Below are 14,574 nucleotides of genomic sequence, written 5' to 3'. Positions count from 1 at the left end.
GGGGAATGCTCCCAAGAGCCTTTGGAGGGAGCACAGCCTTGCTGACTTTACTTTTGAATGTCTGATTTCTGGAAAGATGGGCAAAGACAATTTTGCTGTTTCAAAAGCTACTAAGCATATGTAACCTGTCACTGCCACCCTCTCCAGCCCTGTGTTCACCAACCTCAGCATGGTCATTTAGAGAAAATCTGCCATTATGTCTGAGATCATAAAGTTTCTCTTTGTTATTTGTTTATTTCTATATTATCTGATGAAAGCTTTGAGTAGTGCTAGTGAAGCATTAACAATATACAACGCGCCATACCGCTAGTGTACACTCCTTGTTTGTTTTGGCTATATGAATTTACCTGTGAAACCACCACCACCACGGTGGAGGGCATTGATCTGCCCATCCTATCAAAGATGTCCTTGATCTTCATGCTCTGCTCTGTTTTTCAGTAAGGTTCTAGCAACCATGGCATCATCCTACCCACAGTTTGATCATCTACCTCATCAGAAAGGCACATTTTGTTCAATAGTCTTTGCTAATAAATTGATCGGGTGGAGACAGAGGGAAGTTAAGATCATATTGTCCCTTGCTACCAAAAGTTAAACTGACGTGGTGATGCTTGCTTGTCTCCACTGAAAAGGAGGTGATATCTGGCCTGAATATCACCTAATTCAAGACATCCCCATGGCCTGAATATCACCTAATTCCCCATGCAGGGGGAGGCAGTCAGCTCCTAGATCAGGGGCTATTTCCCTTCCCACAAAAACAGCATTTCAGAAGGAACAAAGTCATGTGGCCTGGGCCTCATGGTGCCTGTTTGCCCTTGGGGGGGGGCATGGTTTAAGGGTTGAGAACTAGGTCAGAGTTTTGAAGGATCAGGTTCGTGGCTCCTGTCTAGAGCTTCCTTCAGCACCTGCCAAGGCAAATGTGATCCTAGAAGCACCTGCCTCCCCCAAGTCTCTTGATTAAAAGGATTGGTCATACCTGCTCTGGAGACAGTTGCGGGTGTGGCTGTGCGCAGGTGGCTGATCTCAAAAAGGAGACGCATTGTGGGGTTAAGGGGAATCCTCTCATTGCTGGCTAGGGTCAGTACCTGGAAATCACAGGAGAGATAGACACTTAGGATGGAACTGTGATGCTGTCATGGTTTGATGGTTTGATGGTGAAAACCCCCCATTGGCTCATGGGAACACTCTGTCCTCAGTTGGCAGTGCTGTTGGGAGGTTATGGAATCCTTGGGACTTGGCATCTGCCTGGCAGAGGTGGAACATGGCTAGCAGACCTGTGAAAGTTACATCAGGATGCTGTTTCCAGTCCTGTGCTCCACATCTCATCAGCCAAGATGTGGAGACCCATCCCCATGTGTTTGCTTTTGGTGTGTCTTCTGACCATGATGAAATTGAGGGGAGTCAGCCCTTTCTCCCTTAAATTTCTTCTGTCAGCTGTGTAGTCACAGTGAAGAAGGGGTAGATAATGCAGATGTATTGGTCATTACTGGAATTTGATGGGTTCTTGTCAGCTGGAGACATGGATATGCTATACTTTGAGAATGTTCCCCAAAAGCATAAGAAGTAGAATCTTTTCGATGTCCTGAGACTCTGAGGCCTCCACCCCCATATATGGATTAATGCTGAACACAAAGAGCTTGAGCCTGAGGTCTACTCTTTCTTTCCCTTTGCCCTTCTTCCTGTCTACCTTGGATTATACGACTAGAAATTAGCTATGGCCTCCTGACCTTGACTTTCCAGCCTCTGGAATAGTGAGTCAAATAAATGTCTTATACAGTCTTCAGTATTTTAGCACAGTAGCACAAAACATGGACAGGACTGTTTCCCACCACTCCTCCACATCCCTCAGAGCTTACTATGTAGCCCAGTCTAGCCGCAAACTCATAATATGCCCTTACATTCAAAATTCTCCTGCTTCCCTCTCTTGAGTGCTGGGTTACAAGTGTGTGCCACCACACCCATGTGTTTTCTGCAACAACCCTTTCTCTTTATTCCTTTGCACCTCGCCCACTCACGCCCTTACCTCTCCGAGCGTCTGGAAAAGGGTTATCTAAAACACTTCAAATCGATGTTGATAATTTGAATGAACCAGACCATACTGGAACAATAAAACTATAAAAGGAAAGGGACTTCTGGTGTTATATTTCTGCTCCTCCTTCTAAGTGGCCCCACTGGGAAACCATGCATTTATCTTAATGATTCTGTGAATGCTGGAGCCATTTGAACGTTTCCAATCTGGCCATGGTTTCTTATCTAAACAAGTTTAGAAGTGGAGACCAGTGTAAGAACCATTTTGCTGAGATGCCGTTAGTTTCCACTGTAACATTTACTCTTTGGGGGAAGGCATTTATCATCCCACATGGTAGGTGACAGGCTGGGGATGTTTCTGATATTTAGTTTCGTTATTAAAGGGAAATGAATTATAAAAAAGATGTGAATGGCTGACTAAGATTCTTCTCAGCTCTAAATATTAAAGGAGCCCACAGATGGGAGATTCTGAAAGATGTGCAAACAATACCAACAGTAGGGCGAGCAATGGCAGGTCCTTTCAAACACATGAGGTAAAGTATTTCTAGGGTGTCTCACTGAAGCCACTAGTGATGGTTGCTTCCTCTGGGCTGGCCATCCCATGGAATCAGGATTTCCAGGTGTGCTACCTCATTGGACATTTGGCTTCCCAGATGAAACATTGCATGGCATCCTCCCCCAGATGAATGTGGGTTACATGCACCCCCCAGTCATGATACCTTGTTATCATCCATGACAGTGTTCAGAGACTCAATCCACATCGGGTCTATATCGCCATCTAGTAAGATCCACTTGGGCCCGTCATGGGAGATGTTGGCAAGCTCCCTCATGATGGAAGAGAAGAGTCCTGTAAGGAACCACAGATGGCTTCTTTTTTCCAGCACTGGCCCTGGCTCTCTTCACACAGCTTCCCGGCATTGGCTACAACACTCACGAGTTGCAACCAGACAGGACAGACCCAGCTTTTCATCTTGCTCTACCTGGAACCTGAATGTGCATCTGGGGCACATTCTTTCTGGGGACCAGACTAATGGCAGAACATCAGGAGGAAGGAAACAGTGCAGTAGTTCTTGGCAGTTCAGATTTTTAAGTGACAAGGGACCCAGGCAATCATCTTGGCAAGTGACTGCATCACAAGAGAATTATCCACCAATGTTTGCGAGGTGAAGCTTCTGTATGTTGTAATCAGAGCCTTCGCAAATCTTGTTTGTGAGAGACCATCCCTTTTATTCTTATGTCATTACCTCAGAATCTGTGTATTAATTTGGGTAGGATTGATTTTTATATTAAACTCTCCTACTAAAATGGCAGAGTCTATCTTTAAAATTTTTATTCAGGTATTGTCTTATGCCAACACTAGAATTATATAGTTTTTTAAAATCTATTTCATTGGCCAGAATATTCCTGAATATTTCATAGGCTTCGCTGTTAATTTGAATGGAGTTTTCTCCTTTGTGTTCTCACTTTCTGCTAACTATTGCTGAAAGGTTACGAAATTATATATATTTTGTGTTCAATTATCTTTAATAAATTGTCTTATTAACTCCAGTGATTTTTCAATAAAGTCTTCTAGACTTTTCTTACTATAGAGTTGCAGAATTAAGAAAAATCTTTTTTTCTCTTTTGCTCCAATTTATACCATATATTCCATTTTCCTTGCTTTACTGCATTCTCTGAGCCCACAGAGCAGGCTGAACAACAAAGTTGACTAGAAGCTCCCCTGGCTTGTTCCCTTCTTAACAGAGAGGGTTTATGCATAAGCACTCAGAGAGGTTGATTTTCCTTTGGGCTTTAGGTACAGAGTCTTCATCATATTGGGGTTTCCCATCTGATCCCATTTTACCTAGGGCTTTCTGCTAGAGGTGGCTATTGAACTTTTAGTCTCTATTGATCAATTTATTTTCTTTTGACAATGATTTCTGTTACTGTTTTATAAAAACAATTGACTGATTGGCCTTTATATTCCAAAGAGTATACTATACTTGGTAAAACTCAACTACTCTTTTGGGACTGTTAGATTCTATTTGCTGTTATTTGATTTAGAATTTTTGCATCTGCAGCAATAAGACAGTGATTTTCCTTTGGTTCTACATAAAAGCTGGTATCAAATTATTCTGGATCTAAAAAATGATTTCTGAGCCACCTTTTTATGGTTTGAAATGATTTTTTTTGTCCTTCTACAACCTTTACATTTTCATTTTCATTAGTTTACTCAGGTTCCTTACTTGCTATGGAGTAAATATTTCTAATTTATATTTTGTTAGGGGTCATCAATTTCAGATACTATGTTATCTGCCCAACTATTCTCCTTAAACATTATTTCTACTGCTCCATTGGCATTTTCTTAAAAATTATTTGAGCATATTCATACATGTGCAGATGTGTGTGGAAGAACATGTTCATATGTGTACAGATGTGTGTGTAGGAACATGTTCATGTGTGTGCAGATGTGTGTGGAAGAACATGTTCATACATGTGTAGATGTGTGTGGAGGAACATGTTCATACATGTGGGGTGTGTGGAGGAACATGTACATACATGTACAGGTGTGTGTGTGGAGGAACATGTTCATACATGTGCAGGTATGTGTGAAGAACATAGGGTAACCTTGGGTGGTGTTCTTATGTGCTAACCAGTTACTTTTCTTTGAGGCCAAGTCCATTCCTGGCCTGGAGCTCATTAAGTAAGCAAGGTTAGGTGGCTAATGAGGCCCAGAGACCTCTCTACCTTCTCAGCACTAGGATTACAAGCATGTGCCACTGCCTGTCTTTTGTATGTGGGTTCTGAGGATGTATCTCAAGGTCTTGTGTGCACAAGCCAAACATTTTAATGACTGAGCTATTTCTCCAGGCATGTCCTTTCTCTTTGTGTAAACACACATACACACACATGCACACGCACCCAAACACATACACACGTATGCACATGTTCACACATGAACATGGGCATGTGCACACATGCACACACATATTATATACTGTTTCCCCACCAAGAATGAACTTATTGATCTTTACATAGAACCAGTAACCAGTATTCATTTTTTCTATGTTTGTTGGTTTGTTTACTTCTGACTAATTTCAGACTTTATTAGTTTCACTTCCCTTAGGTATAATTTAATTGCTCAATATGGATAACAACTTCCTTTATTCCCAGGTTGCTTGTTTTGATAGAGTTTAATGTCCTTCTAGGCTTCAGATCTACGGACTCAGAAGATTCTTCAGACTCCGTGTGAAGCATCCCATTCATTGGTTTTACTGTGGGTTTCACTTTGATTTTCCTTCTGATTCAAGTGCAGAGAACATTTCTTGATTTTTCAAGTAGGAGATTGTTTAAGGTTTTTTTTTTGCTAGTTAATTCTAATTTTGTTGATTTATCAGAGAATGGGGTCTATAAAATGAGACTTTGGATTCCCATATACCTTTCTGTGAATCAAACTGAATTTTAAACTTTTGAAACGATACCATGAACTTTGCAAACAAGAAAGGAATATTTTCTATTTACAGACTGCAAAATTGAATAACTATGTATCATTTTTAATTCAATGATATATCTGAGAATTCTGTGTGTACACTTCTTTTTCTCTCTATTAGAACCTATATATGATTTAGAAAAAGGATATAGAAAAATAGCCTACTACTTCTTTAGTAAATTCTAAAAATTTCTAAAAGTTTATATTTCATTTGCTTCAAAATTATGCTTTTTAGTGAATATAAATTCTTGTCTCTGCCAGTTCCCCAAACATAACATATATATTTAATATAGATTTAAATAGAATTACAGCAAAGTTAAAATGTTGAATTATAATATCAAGTTCAAATTTAATATGGGAAAATAAGTGCCTGAGAGTCCCCAAGAAAATTACAGCCAGGGGGTGGTAGTACACACCTTTAATCCCAGCACCCAGGAGGCAGAAGCGTGAGAATCTCAGAGTTCAAGGTCAGCCTGGTCTACAGAGTGAGTTTCAGGATGGCCAGGGCCATACAGAGAAACCCTGTTTCGAATAACAAAACAAAGCAAAACAGAACAAAATTACAAAAGAATTGTGAGGGCAGATTGTAACATTTACTTCAAAACAGCTGCCACAGGCACAGAGGGAAGCTAGTTTAGGAACAGGAAAATATGAGAGCAGAGCAGCCTGGAAACCCTGGAGTCAACTGCGTGTGCATGGGTTCAGTATGCGACAAACTGGTGTATAGGCTAACACAGAAAGAATGGTCTATTTAATAAATGCTACTGGCACAACCAATCTCCAATCTGTACAGAAATAAAGCTGATTTTCCTACAACTGTCTCATACTAAGCCACCAAATGAATTCCAGATGCGTTGAAAAATGTTAATATAAAAGAATCCTTATTGAACAAATTTATGATACTATATCTGCAGCTGAAAATTAGACAGAGTTAGAAATGAACAGGGATCCCAGCTGCGGCAAGAGTGAGACACACCTAATGGCCTTTAAAAAAATGAATGGTAAGGTGCAGCATGGAGTTCTGTAGACACATGATAGGACCCGACATTAGCACCACAACACATGTTAGATGTCACAAGTAGAGGTGCTGCCTTCGTGGCTTATGGGTGAGTATATGAACTCTTACACATGGATACAAGATAACAAAGGGAAACAAACCATGAGAGGCAGAGCACTAAAAGCAATTAAGACAGAGGCCATCACTAACAGGGAAATGAAAATCAGAGACGCAGCTCAGCAACTTAACTTGTTCTGGGTCTCTGAAACTCTTTAAAGAAGATCAGGCAGTTTGACTCTGATGAAGTCAGACACTGAACTTTTAGGAGAGTCTGACATCTCCTCACCCAGACTGTAGGGTTTGTGGGTTCGTGATCCTCTGTACTGATATGGAAGGCAACATGAGCCTACAAATCCCTCTAGGGTGGAGAGGTTATCACCTGCTTCACTAGGGACCAGGTCCAGACTCCAGTCCATTGCAGGCACCTTCTCCATCACTGCTAGGTCAGTGCCTGTAGCAGGGAAGGGCCCTCTGTGAGATGCTGGCAGGTGCCATATTTTTAAGAATGAGCCATGAGCTGTCTCTTGAATCCACGCAAGGCAATGCAGCCACTCGGGGCTGTGCCATATACTTTATCTACTTTAAGGACCTTTACAAAATGGGGCTAAAAGAGTTCTCAGGGGAAGGACATTTGGAAAGTTAAGCTTCTCCTCTCAGTCCAAAGTGGCTTCCTCCTTTCTAATGCTCCTCTAATTTGTGGTGCCCTGCCCCTAACTCAGTATCTTCTCCTCTACAGCTTACCCCTTGACCTTTGAGCTTGACAGGGACTCTATGGATAGAAAAGCCTTTGTCTTGGAGAGTCTCATTCTTACCGTCCTTCCATTCTCGGGTGGCTGGATTGATGATGCCAAAGAGTTCATCATTTGTTACAGCTTTGGGGTTGAGGTCAGTCCACACGGGGCGACGTTTCATGACCTGATAGGTCTTGTGCAAAGACCTCAGCACCTGTGACTTGCCAGTACCGGCGCCACCCACCACAAACACAGAGTGTCTCACAGCTAGCAGCTCTTCCAGCTGGACCACCTGGGGGGAGAAAGGCAGCTGCAGGGACAGGTTGTCATGTGCATCCAACCGCTGCTCTGTGAGTGAGGCTGGTGTGTGAAGTCAAGGGTGGGGTGGTGCTGATCACAAACATCTAAATGCAAGGGGTCTAAAATGCAAGGAGCATCACGGTTCACTTATTCATGTGTCCCTCATCCACACAGGTCAGTATCACTGGCCAACTAAGTTCGAAGAAGGTACCAGATGAAGGGCATTCCAATAGGCTGCCACAGTCTGATAGGGAAGAAAGGCACGTTGAAAAACCACAGAACAAGGTGATTGTGCTCCAACACATGTATTGCTAAGTGTTGTGGGTTGGAAGATAGCAAGAATAAGGAAAGCTTTGCAGAGAAGGGGGCATTTGAAACAGGGCTCTACAGGTGAATAGGGGTTTGTCCAGAGGATGCACAGGAAGGATATTTTGGGGAAATGGGGGCTGGAGGATGACAGTGTAAACAAAGGTTTGCAGGATTATGGAGTGCTATGTGGCTGGCTGGATGGTTTGAAGAGGATGGAGTCAGAGAACCTCATGGATACGGTGGTAGCATCAAACCACTGTGGAGCCATTTAAACACCAAATTAAGGCCCAATGTAATATAGGAAATCAAGCTATTATTATCCTTCTGCCCCATAGGTAGCTACCAATAGCTTCAGAGATGAAGTCCTAACTCCTTAGACTGGCTTAAACATCCCTTTGGCCATCTGACCCTAACCAGTCACCCCTTTCATCTCTCATCCCCTACTATGCACATTTCCAGCAGTGAGATGTTGCTCCTCTCTGATGCTGGTTTCCATGTTTCTGCATTCTGCTTACAAGGCACCCTTTCTGTATCACAGCCCTTGGCAGTATTGCAGTGACTACTTGTCTGTCTTACTACTGGATTGCTGGCTTGCTAAAGGACATCAGGGCTTTAAGGGGTGGGGCCTAGGGAGTGGCTCGTAGGTCACTTGGGGACATGCTATCAGAAGTACCAGGGTTTCTTGTGAGACCCCATTGCACTCTTACGTGATGACTGTTGAAAGGAGACTCCTGTGCATGCTCACCCAGCTCTCGCTGGCTTTGTACTGAGATGTGTTTGCTTGCTTGGAGAGCACACTTCTGCCGTTGCTGCCTACTGTGTTGTCCCTCTGCAGGGCTGAGACAATGCAGGTGGTATGCCCTTGAACTTTGAAGTTCCTGAGTCAACTGTACTACTTCTTCTACCCTCCAGCTAGAAAAGTTACTTTCTTTGCTCCCGACCCTTGAAACCCCACCAGGATGCATCTCTGACTGACCCTATGGCATTCACCCTGCTCAGGGCCGAGTCCTTCCGGTCTGGACACATTCCTTTCCAGATGGAGGATGTTTTCCCCTGCAGAAGCTCTGTCGAAGGGTAGCTTATCCCACAATGCCTTCTAGTCTGCTGAATCTGATACTTTCTGCTGTATTCTCAGACAATTGTTGTGATATCTTTTCCTCAGTTTTTTTAGTTCTATGAGCTATTGTCCTTGCCTCTGAGTGATTAAGATATGAATTTTTAAGGGATCATGAGCATCAACAAGAACTCCATAGGACAGTTTTTGAGGAATTACTTTTTAGAATCTGAAGTGGGAAAGCAAATATAAAGAAGGTAGGGGATACTGTAGGGGGTGCTGTAGGGGTGCTGTAGGGGATGCTGTAGGGGGTGCTGTAGGGGTGCTGTAGGGGATGCTGTAGGGGATGCTGTAGGGGTGCTGTAGGGGATGCTGTAGGGGATGCTGTAGGGAGTACTGTAGGGAGTACTGTAGGGGATGCTGTAGGGGATGCTGTAGGGGATGCTGTAGGGAGTACTGTAGGGAGTACTGTAGGGGTGCTGTAGGGGGTGCTGTAGGGGTGCTGTAGGGGTGCTGTAGGGGATGCTGTAGGGGATGCTGTAGGGGGTGCTGTAGGGGTGCTGTAGGGGATGCTGTAGGGGATGCTGTAGGGGATGCTGTAGGGAGTACTGTAGGGAGTACTGTAGGGGATGCTGTAGGGGGTGCTGTAGGGGTGCTGTAGGGGTGCTGTAGGGGATGCTGTAGGGGATGCTGTAGGGAGTACTGTAGGGGGTGCTGTAGGGAGTACTGTAGGGGGTGCTGTAGGGGTGCTGTAGGGGGTGCTGTAGGGGTGCTGTAGGGGTGCTGTAGGGGGTGCTGTAGGGGATGCTGTAGGGGATGCTGTAGGGAGTACTGTAGGGGGTGCTGTAGGGAGTACTGTAGGGGGTGCTGTAGGGGTGCTGTAGGGGGTGCTGTAGGGGTGCTGTAGGGGATGCTGTAGGGGATGCTGTAGGGGATGCTGTAGGGGTGCTGTAGGGGATGCTGTAGGGGATGCTGTAGGGAGTACTGTAGGGGTTGCTGTAGGGGATGCTGTAGGGGATGCTGTAGGGAGTACTGTAGGGAGTACTGTAGGGGATGCTGTAGGGGGTGCTGTAGGGGTGCTGTAGGGGTGCTGTAGGGGATGCTGTAGGGGATGCTGTAGGGGGTGCTGTAGGGGTGCTGTAGGGGATGCTGTAGGGGATGCTGTAGGGGATGCTGTAGGGGATGCTGTAGGGAGTACTGTAGGGAGTACTGTAGGGGATGCTGTAGGGGGTGCTGTAGGGGTGCTGTAGGGGGTGCTGTAGGGGATGCTGTAGGGGATGCTGTAGGGAGTACTGTAGGGGGTGCTGTAGGGAGTACTGTAGGGGGTGCTGTAGGGGTGCTGTAGGGGGTGCTGTAGGGGATGCTGTAGGGGTGCTGTAGGGGATGCTGTAGGGGATGCTGTAGGGGATGCTGTAGGGAGTACTGTAGGGGTTGCTGTAGGGGATGCTGTAGGGGATGCTGTAGGGAGTACTGTAGGGAGTACTGTAGGGGATGCTGTAGGGAGTACTGTAGGGGATACTGTAGGGGGTGCTGTAGGGGATGCTGTCTTCTGACTGAAGGACCTTTAGCAGAGAGCCTCCATCTTATCAGTAGGAGCCGCGGAAAAGGAGTAAGGGGGAAGAAAACAGAATGTAGTTCAATTGACAAAAATAAAGATAGGATTCTAGAAGGGAAAAAGATGGGGGAACTGGCAGGTGCTGGGGTGCTAGATGCCCTGACAAGACCACAGAGAGTTTGGAAAGACATGACCCGCCCTGATTTTAAGGCAACATCTTTAGTTACAAACATTGTATGACCTTCTGTGAGTTTTACTCCTCTCTCTGAAGCGGGTGCATCCTAGGGTTAGCCACTTGAGTCACCCTGACATTCAGAGCCCTCTTTATCATGGCCCCCTACTGTCTCTCCAGTCTTCCTGCAATCTTCTACCCTGGTTCCCATCACTCAAATACCCTTTCCTTTGGCATTACTGGGCTTCCCGCTGTTTGCCTGTACAACCTCTGTGTTTCCTGCACAAACCCCTTTGTTGACACCTTCTACCCTAAACAGAAGGCAATATTGCCTTCCTTTACTTCAAAAGTCAGTCTACCCATTGAACTTGGGAGGCAGGAGATGGTGAGTGGGGTTGAATCCCTTGCTGCAGAGAGGCGGGTCATGCTTTCCTCTCTCCTGTAAAATGAAATTCCAGCAATAAAGACACACACCTTATTGCAACTGAAAGGGTTGGTGCCAATTCACTCTTAAATTTGTGTTTACATAATCAGGGCTTAATCTCCACCAATGAGCATACAGTGTGTTGGAAATACCTTCTGGAAGATCTTTGCCATTCATGCCTTCATGGGGCACCCTTTTTCCCTCATCAAAGGCCTTCCTGTACTGTATTGTAAAGGTTCATTTTCCCACTGTATTGTAGAGGCTCGTGTCATAGAGTGAATTGCCCCTGTATCATCTATTTCAGGTTGTTGGGGGAATCAAATGTGAGACAGATTATAAAACCCACATGTGAACTCTAAGGTGATGCCCATGTGTTTTGCAAACCTATTATCGGACAGGAAGAGTCATCTGTGTCTTTGTACTCAGAAGCTTTGGCTGTTGCTTGTGACAACTGTCTTCTGTTGCAAGCTGAACCTGTTAACATGCAGTCCTTTCTAGCATTATTAAACGATGCACACCCTGTAACCATCACATTCTGCAAAATTGCATGTGAAAACAACAGACTCATGGAAAGCCAGGCTTGGGGATGGCTGTAAGAGATGTGGGAAACTTTGTGCGCCAAGCCTTTTAAAAGTTGGCAGTGAATCCTACCCCAACTCAGTGACAGCCCAGTTCATTCCTATGCACTGTCACCTGACCTCATTGTCAGCCTGCCTTTGTAGGCTTAAACCAGGTGCTGGGCTTCCTCATTAGAAAGGCAGGCCCTTCTCTCTAATGGAGACTATTTTAATATCAATTAGAGATCAGACCCAGATGGAACCTTCCTCATTAACCCATGATTTGAATGTGAGGGAGATGGTTTCCCAGCCTTTCTGTGTGCCCTTTGCTGCTTCTGCCGTAGAACACAAGCACCCAGACTGGTTCTTAAAGACACTAGCAAGCATCCCCTCCTTAGCGTCTTTAGCACTAAATAGTTCATTTTCCATGGATACTAATGGAAGGACCCCCTCTTTCTCTTGTCCTCTCCACCATTATTCCACATTGTGGTCTTCCAGAAAAGAATCAGTAAGCGAATCAAGGTATCTCTAACTGGATATATATCTGCACAGCTAAGATTCTATTTGAATGAAGAATGAAGTATAACTCATGGTCCAAGAAAAGAACTCAGAGACAGAAAAAGCTTATAAGGGAAAGTCTTGTGTACCTTAAGCACAAAGTTGTCCTCAGCCTGGAGTTTAAGGTCCAAGATTGCTTTCCGAACCACAGCTTCAAAGTTCAGGTCTCTCCTCCGGGGGACATTGAGAGCAGGAAAGAGGTCACCAATCAGACCCATGAACACCGGCATGTCATCTGTCACAATCTTGGGGATGTTGAAATCTCTCAAAGAGCGCATCAGGACTTGGTCCTCTGGTCGGTCAGGGTCTCCTCGTTTCAGGGACCCTGCTACCACAAGAACAGACTTGATGGCCCGCAGTCCCCAGTCATAGTGATCCTATAGGAAGACAGCAGAACTGAGGCTAGAGTTTTTTGGATGTAGAGCATTGCAAATTACACCCAGAACATGCTACAAGTCACTACTGAAGCTCAGGTGGAGGGAGGGTGAATAGGTCTCTGAACGCTATGTTCCTGGTCTGCCATTGCTTGTTTTTTTTTTCCAGCGATGACTATGAGCAGACATAGAACAGTCAATGGGATGGGCTCTGGTGGATGAACGAGAACCATCTTCAAATTGATCTGGTTGTTCCTCATATATTAAGAGGGTGGGAGTGGGAGGACTGTCAAGGAGAGAGCACCTTAGCTATTAGAGAAGGTGTATGCTGAGCATATGAGATTTTCCTTGGATACCTCCAAACTCACTGGAAATCATTTTTAAAAAGTATATTCCCTGAGGCTGGTAGAATAGCTAATTGGCAGAAACCAGGCCTAGTACAGGCAAACTCCTAGGCTTGATTCACAACACTACAAAAAATAATTGGAAGTGCTCCACAGTACCACCAGTGCTGATCGTAGATGCTAGGGCAAAGGGGTCATAAAACTGACACCAGGGCTCACAGCGTGGTGATGGGAGGTGGTAGTCCGGAATACAGAGTTTGAAATGATACAGATCCAGGTTCAAGTTCCTGCATTACCACATGCTTTACACCAGATCACTGCATAATTAGAGCTGTGATAAATGCTACAAAGGAAAAAACTCCATGTGCAATGAAGGCAAAAGATGCAACGGCTATACCTGGAGGCTGTGGACCAGAGACAGTCCTGAAGGAAAGACATTAAAGAACATTGGAAGGGTTGCAACCTTGGTGGAACTCTAAAACACAGCTTGCTACAACACTGAAGGGACCGAGAGAGGACCAAGAGAGTGAATCGGGAGAGAAGACCAAGAGGGCAGGCTTAGAGAGACCTCAGTGGCTCCCTGAGACATAGACACTGACAGTACAGGCAGACCAAGAACAGTTCCCAAAGACTCAGACAGCCACTGCAAGGATTGGACCAGGACACAAAGACACTGCCAGCCTCATTTGAAGGAGGAGATGGGTAGGCGTCAATGCAAGAATTCATCCAACAACCTAAACAGCAACATGGTAACACTAGAACCCAATGGTCACACAACAGGAAGACTTGATTATCCTAACCCAGAAGAAGCAGAAGAAAATGACTTTAATCGTAACCTTATGAAGATGATGGGTACCTTTAAAGAGAAAATAAAAAACTCCCTTAAACAAATGGAGGAAAAGACAAACCAAAAATTGAAAGAAATTAATAAATTCTTCAAAGAAACCTAAGAAAAAAACAACCAAACAGGTGAAGCAAGCAGTTCAAGACTTGAAGACTCAAATAAAGAGAAAATAAAGAAAACACAAACCAAGGGAATTCTGGATATGGAAAATCTGGGTAAATGAACAGGAACTACAGAAGCAAATATAACCAACAGAATATGAGAGATAGAAAAAAGAATCTCAGGTGTTGAAGATACTATAGAGGAAATAGATTCATTGGTCAAAGAAAACATTAAATTCAACAAATTCTTAACACAAAATATCCAGGAAATCTGGGACACCATGAAAAGACCAAACTTAAGAAAAATAGGGATAGAAGAAGGAGAAGAACTCCAGCTCAAAGGCTCAGAAAAATATATTCAACAAAATCATAGAAGAAAACTTTCCCAACCTAAAGAAGGATATCCCTATGAAGGCACAAGAAGCTTACAGAACACCAAATAGACTGGATCAAATAGACGTCCCCTCACCATATAATAATCAAAATGCAAAACATACAGAATAAAGAAAGGATATTAAGAGCTGCAAATGAGAAAGATCAAGTAACATATAAAGGTAGACCTATCAGAACTACACCTGACTTCTCAATGGAGACCTTGAAAGCCAGAAGGTCCTGGGCAGATGTGCTGCAGATACTAAGAGACCATGGATGCAAGCCCAGACTACAATACCCAGAAAAGCTTTCAATCACCATTGATGGA

At 44.3% G+C, this 14,574-nt stretch overlaps 1 protein-coding gene across 1 annotated transcript in view; it reads right to left on the bottom strand.

Annotated features, from left to right (window-relative positions):
• Nucleotides 1-14,574, bottom strand: part of Dnah9 (dynein axonemal heavy chain 9) — a 342,434-nt gene that overhangs the window by 197,276 nt on the left and 130,584 nt on the right. The window contains exons 31-34 of the mRNA XM_038324554.1: nt 12,301-12,588; nt 7,364-7,574; nt 2,745-2,872; nt 974-1,082 (exon numbers count right to left, since the gene is read on the bottom strand). Of these exons, the coding sequence (XP_038180482.1) occupies nt 974-1,082; nt 2,745-2,872; nt 7,364-7,574; nt 12,301-12,588 (736 nt within the window). The remainder of the gene's footprint in view (nt 1-973; nt 1,083-2,744; nt 2,873-7,363; nt 7,575-12,300; nt 12,589-14,574) is intronic.

This window comes from Arvicola amphibius, chromosome 4 (assembly GCF_903992535.2).
Source record: "Arvicola amphibius chromosome 4, mArvAmp1.2, whole genome shotgun sequence".
Lineage (NCBI taxonomy): Eukaryota > Metazoa > Chordata > Mammalia > Rodentia > Cricetidae > Arvicola > Arvicola amphibius.
The sequence above is the reverse complement of the archived record's forward strand: the minus strand, read 5'-3'. Positions and strand labels throughout refer to the sequence as shown.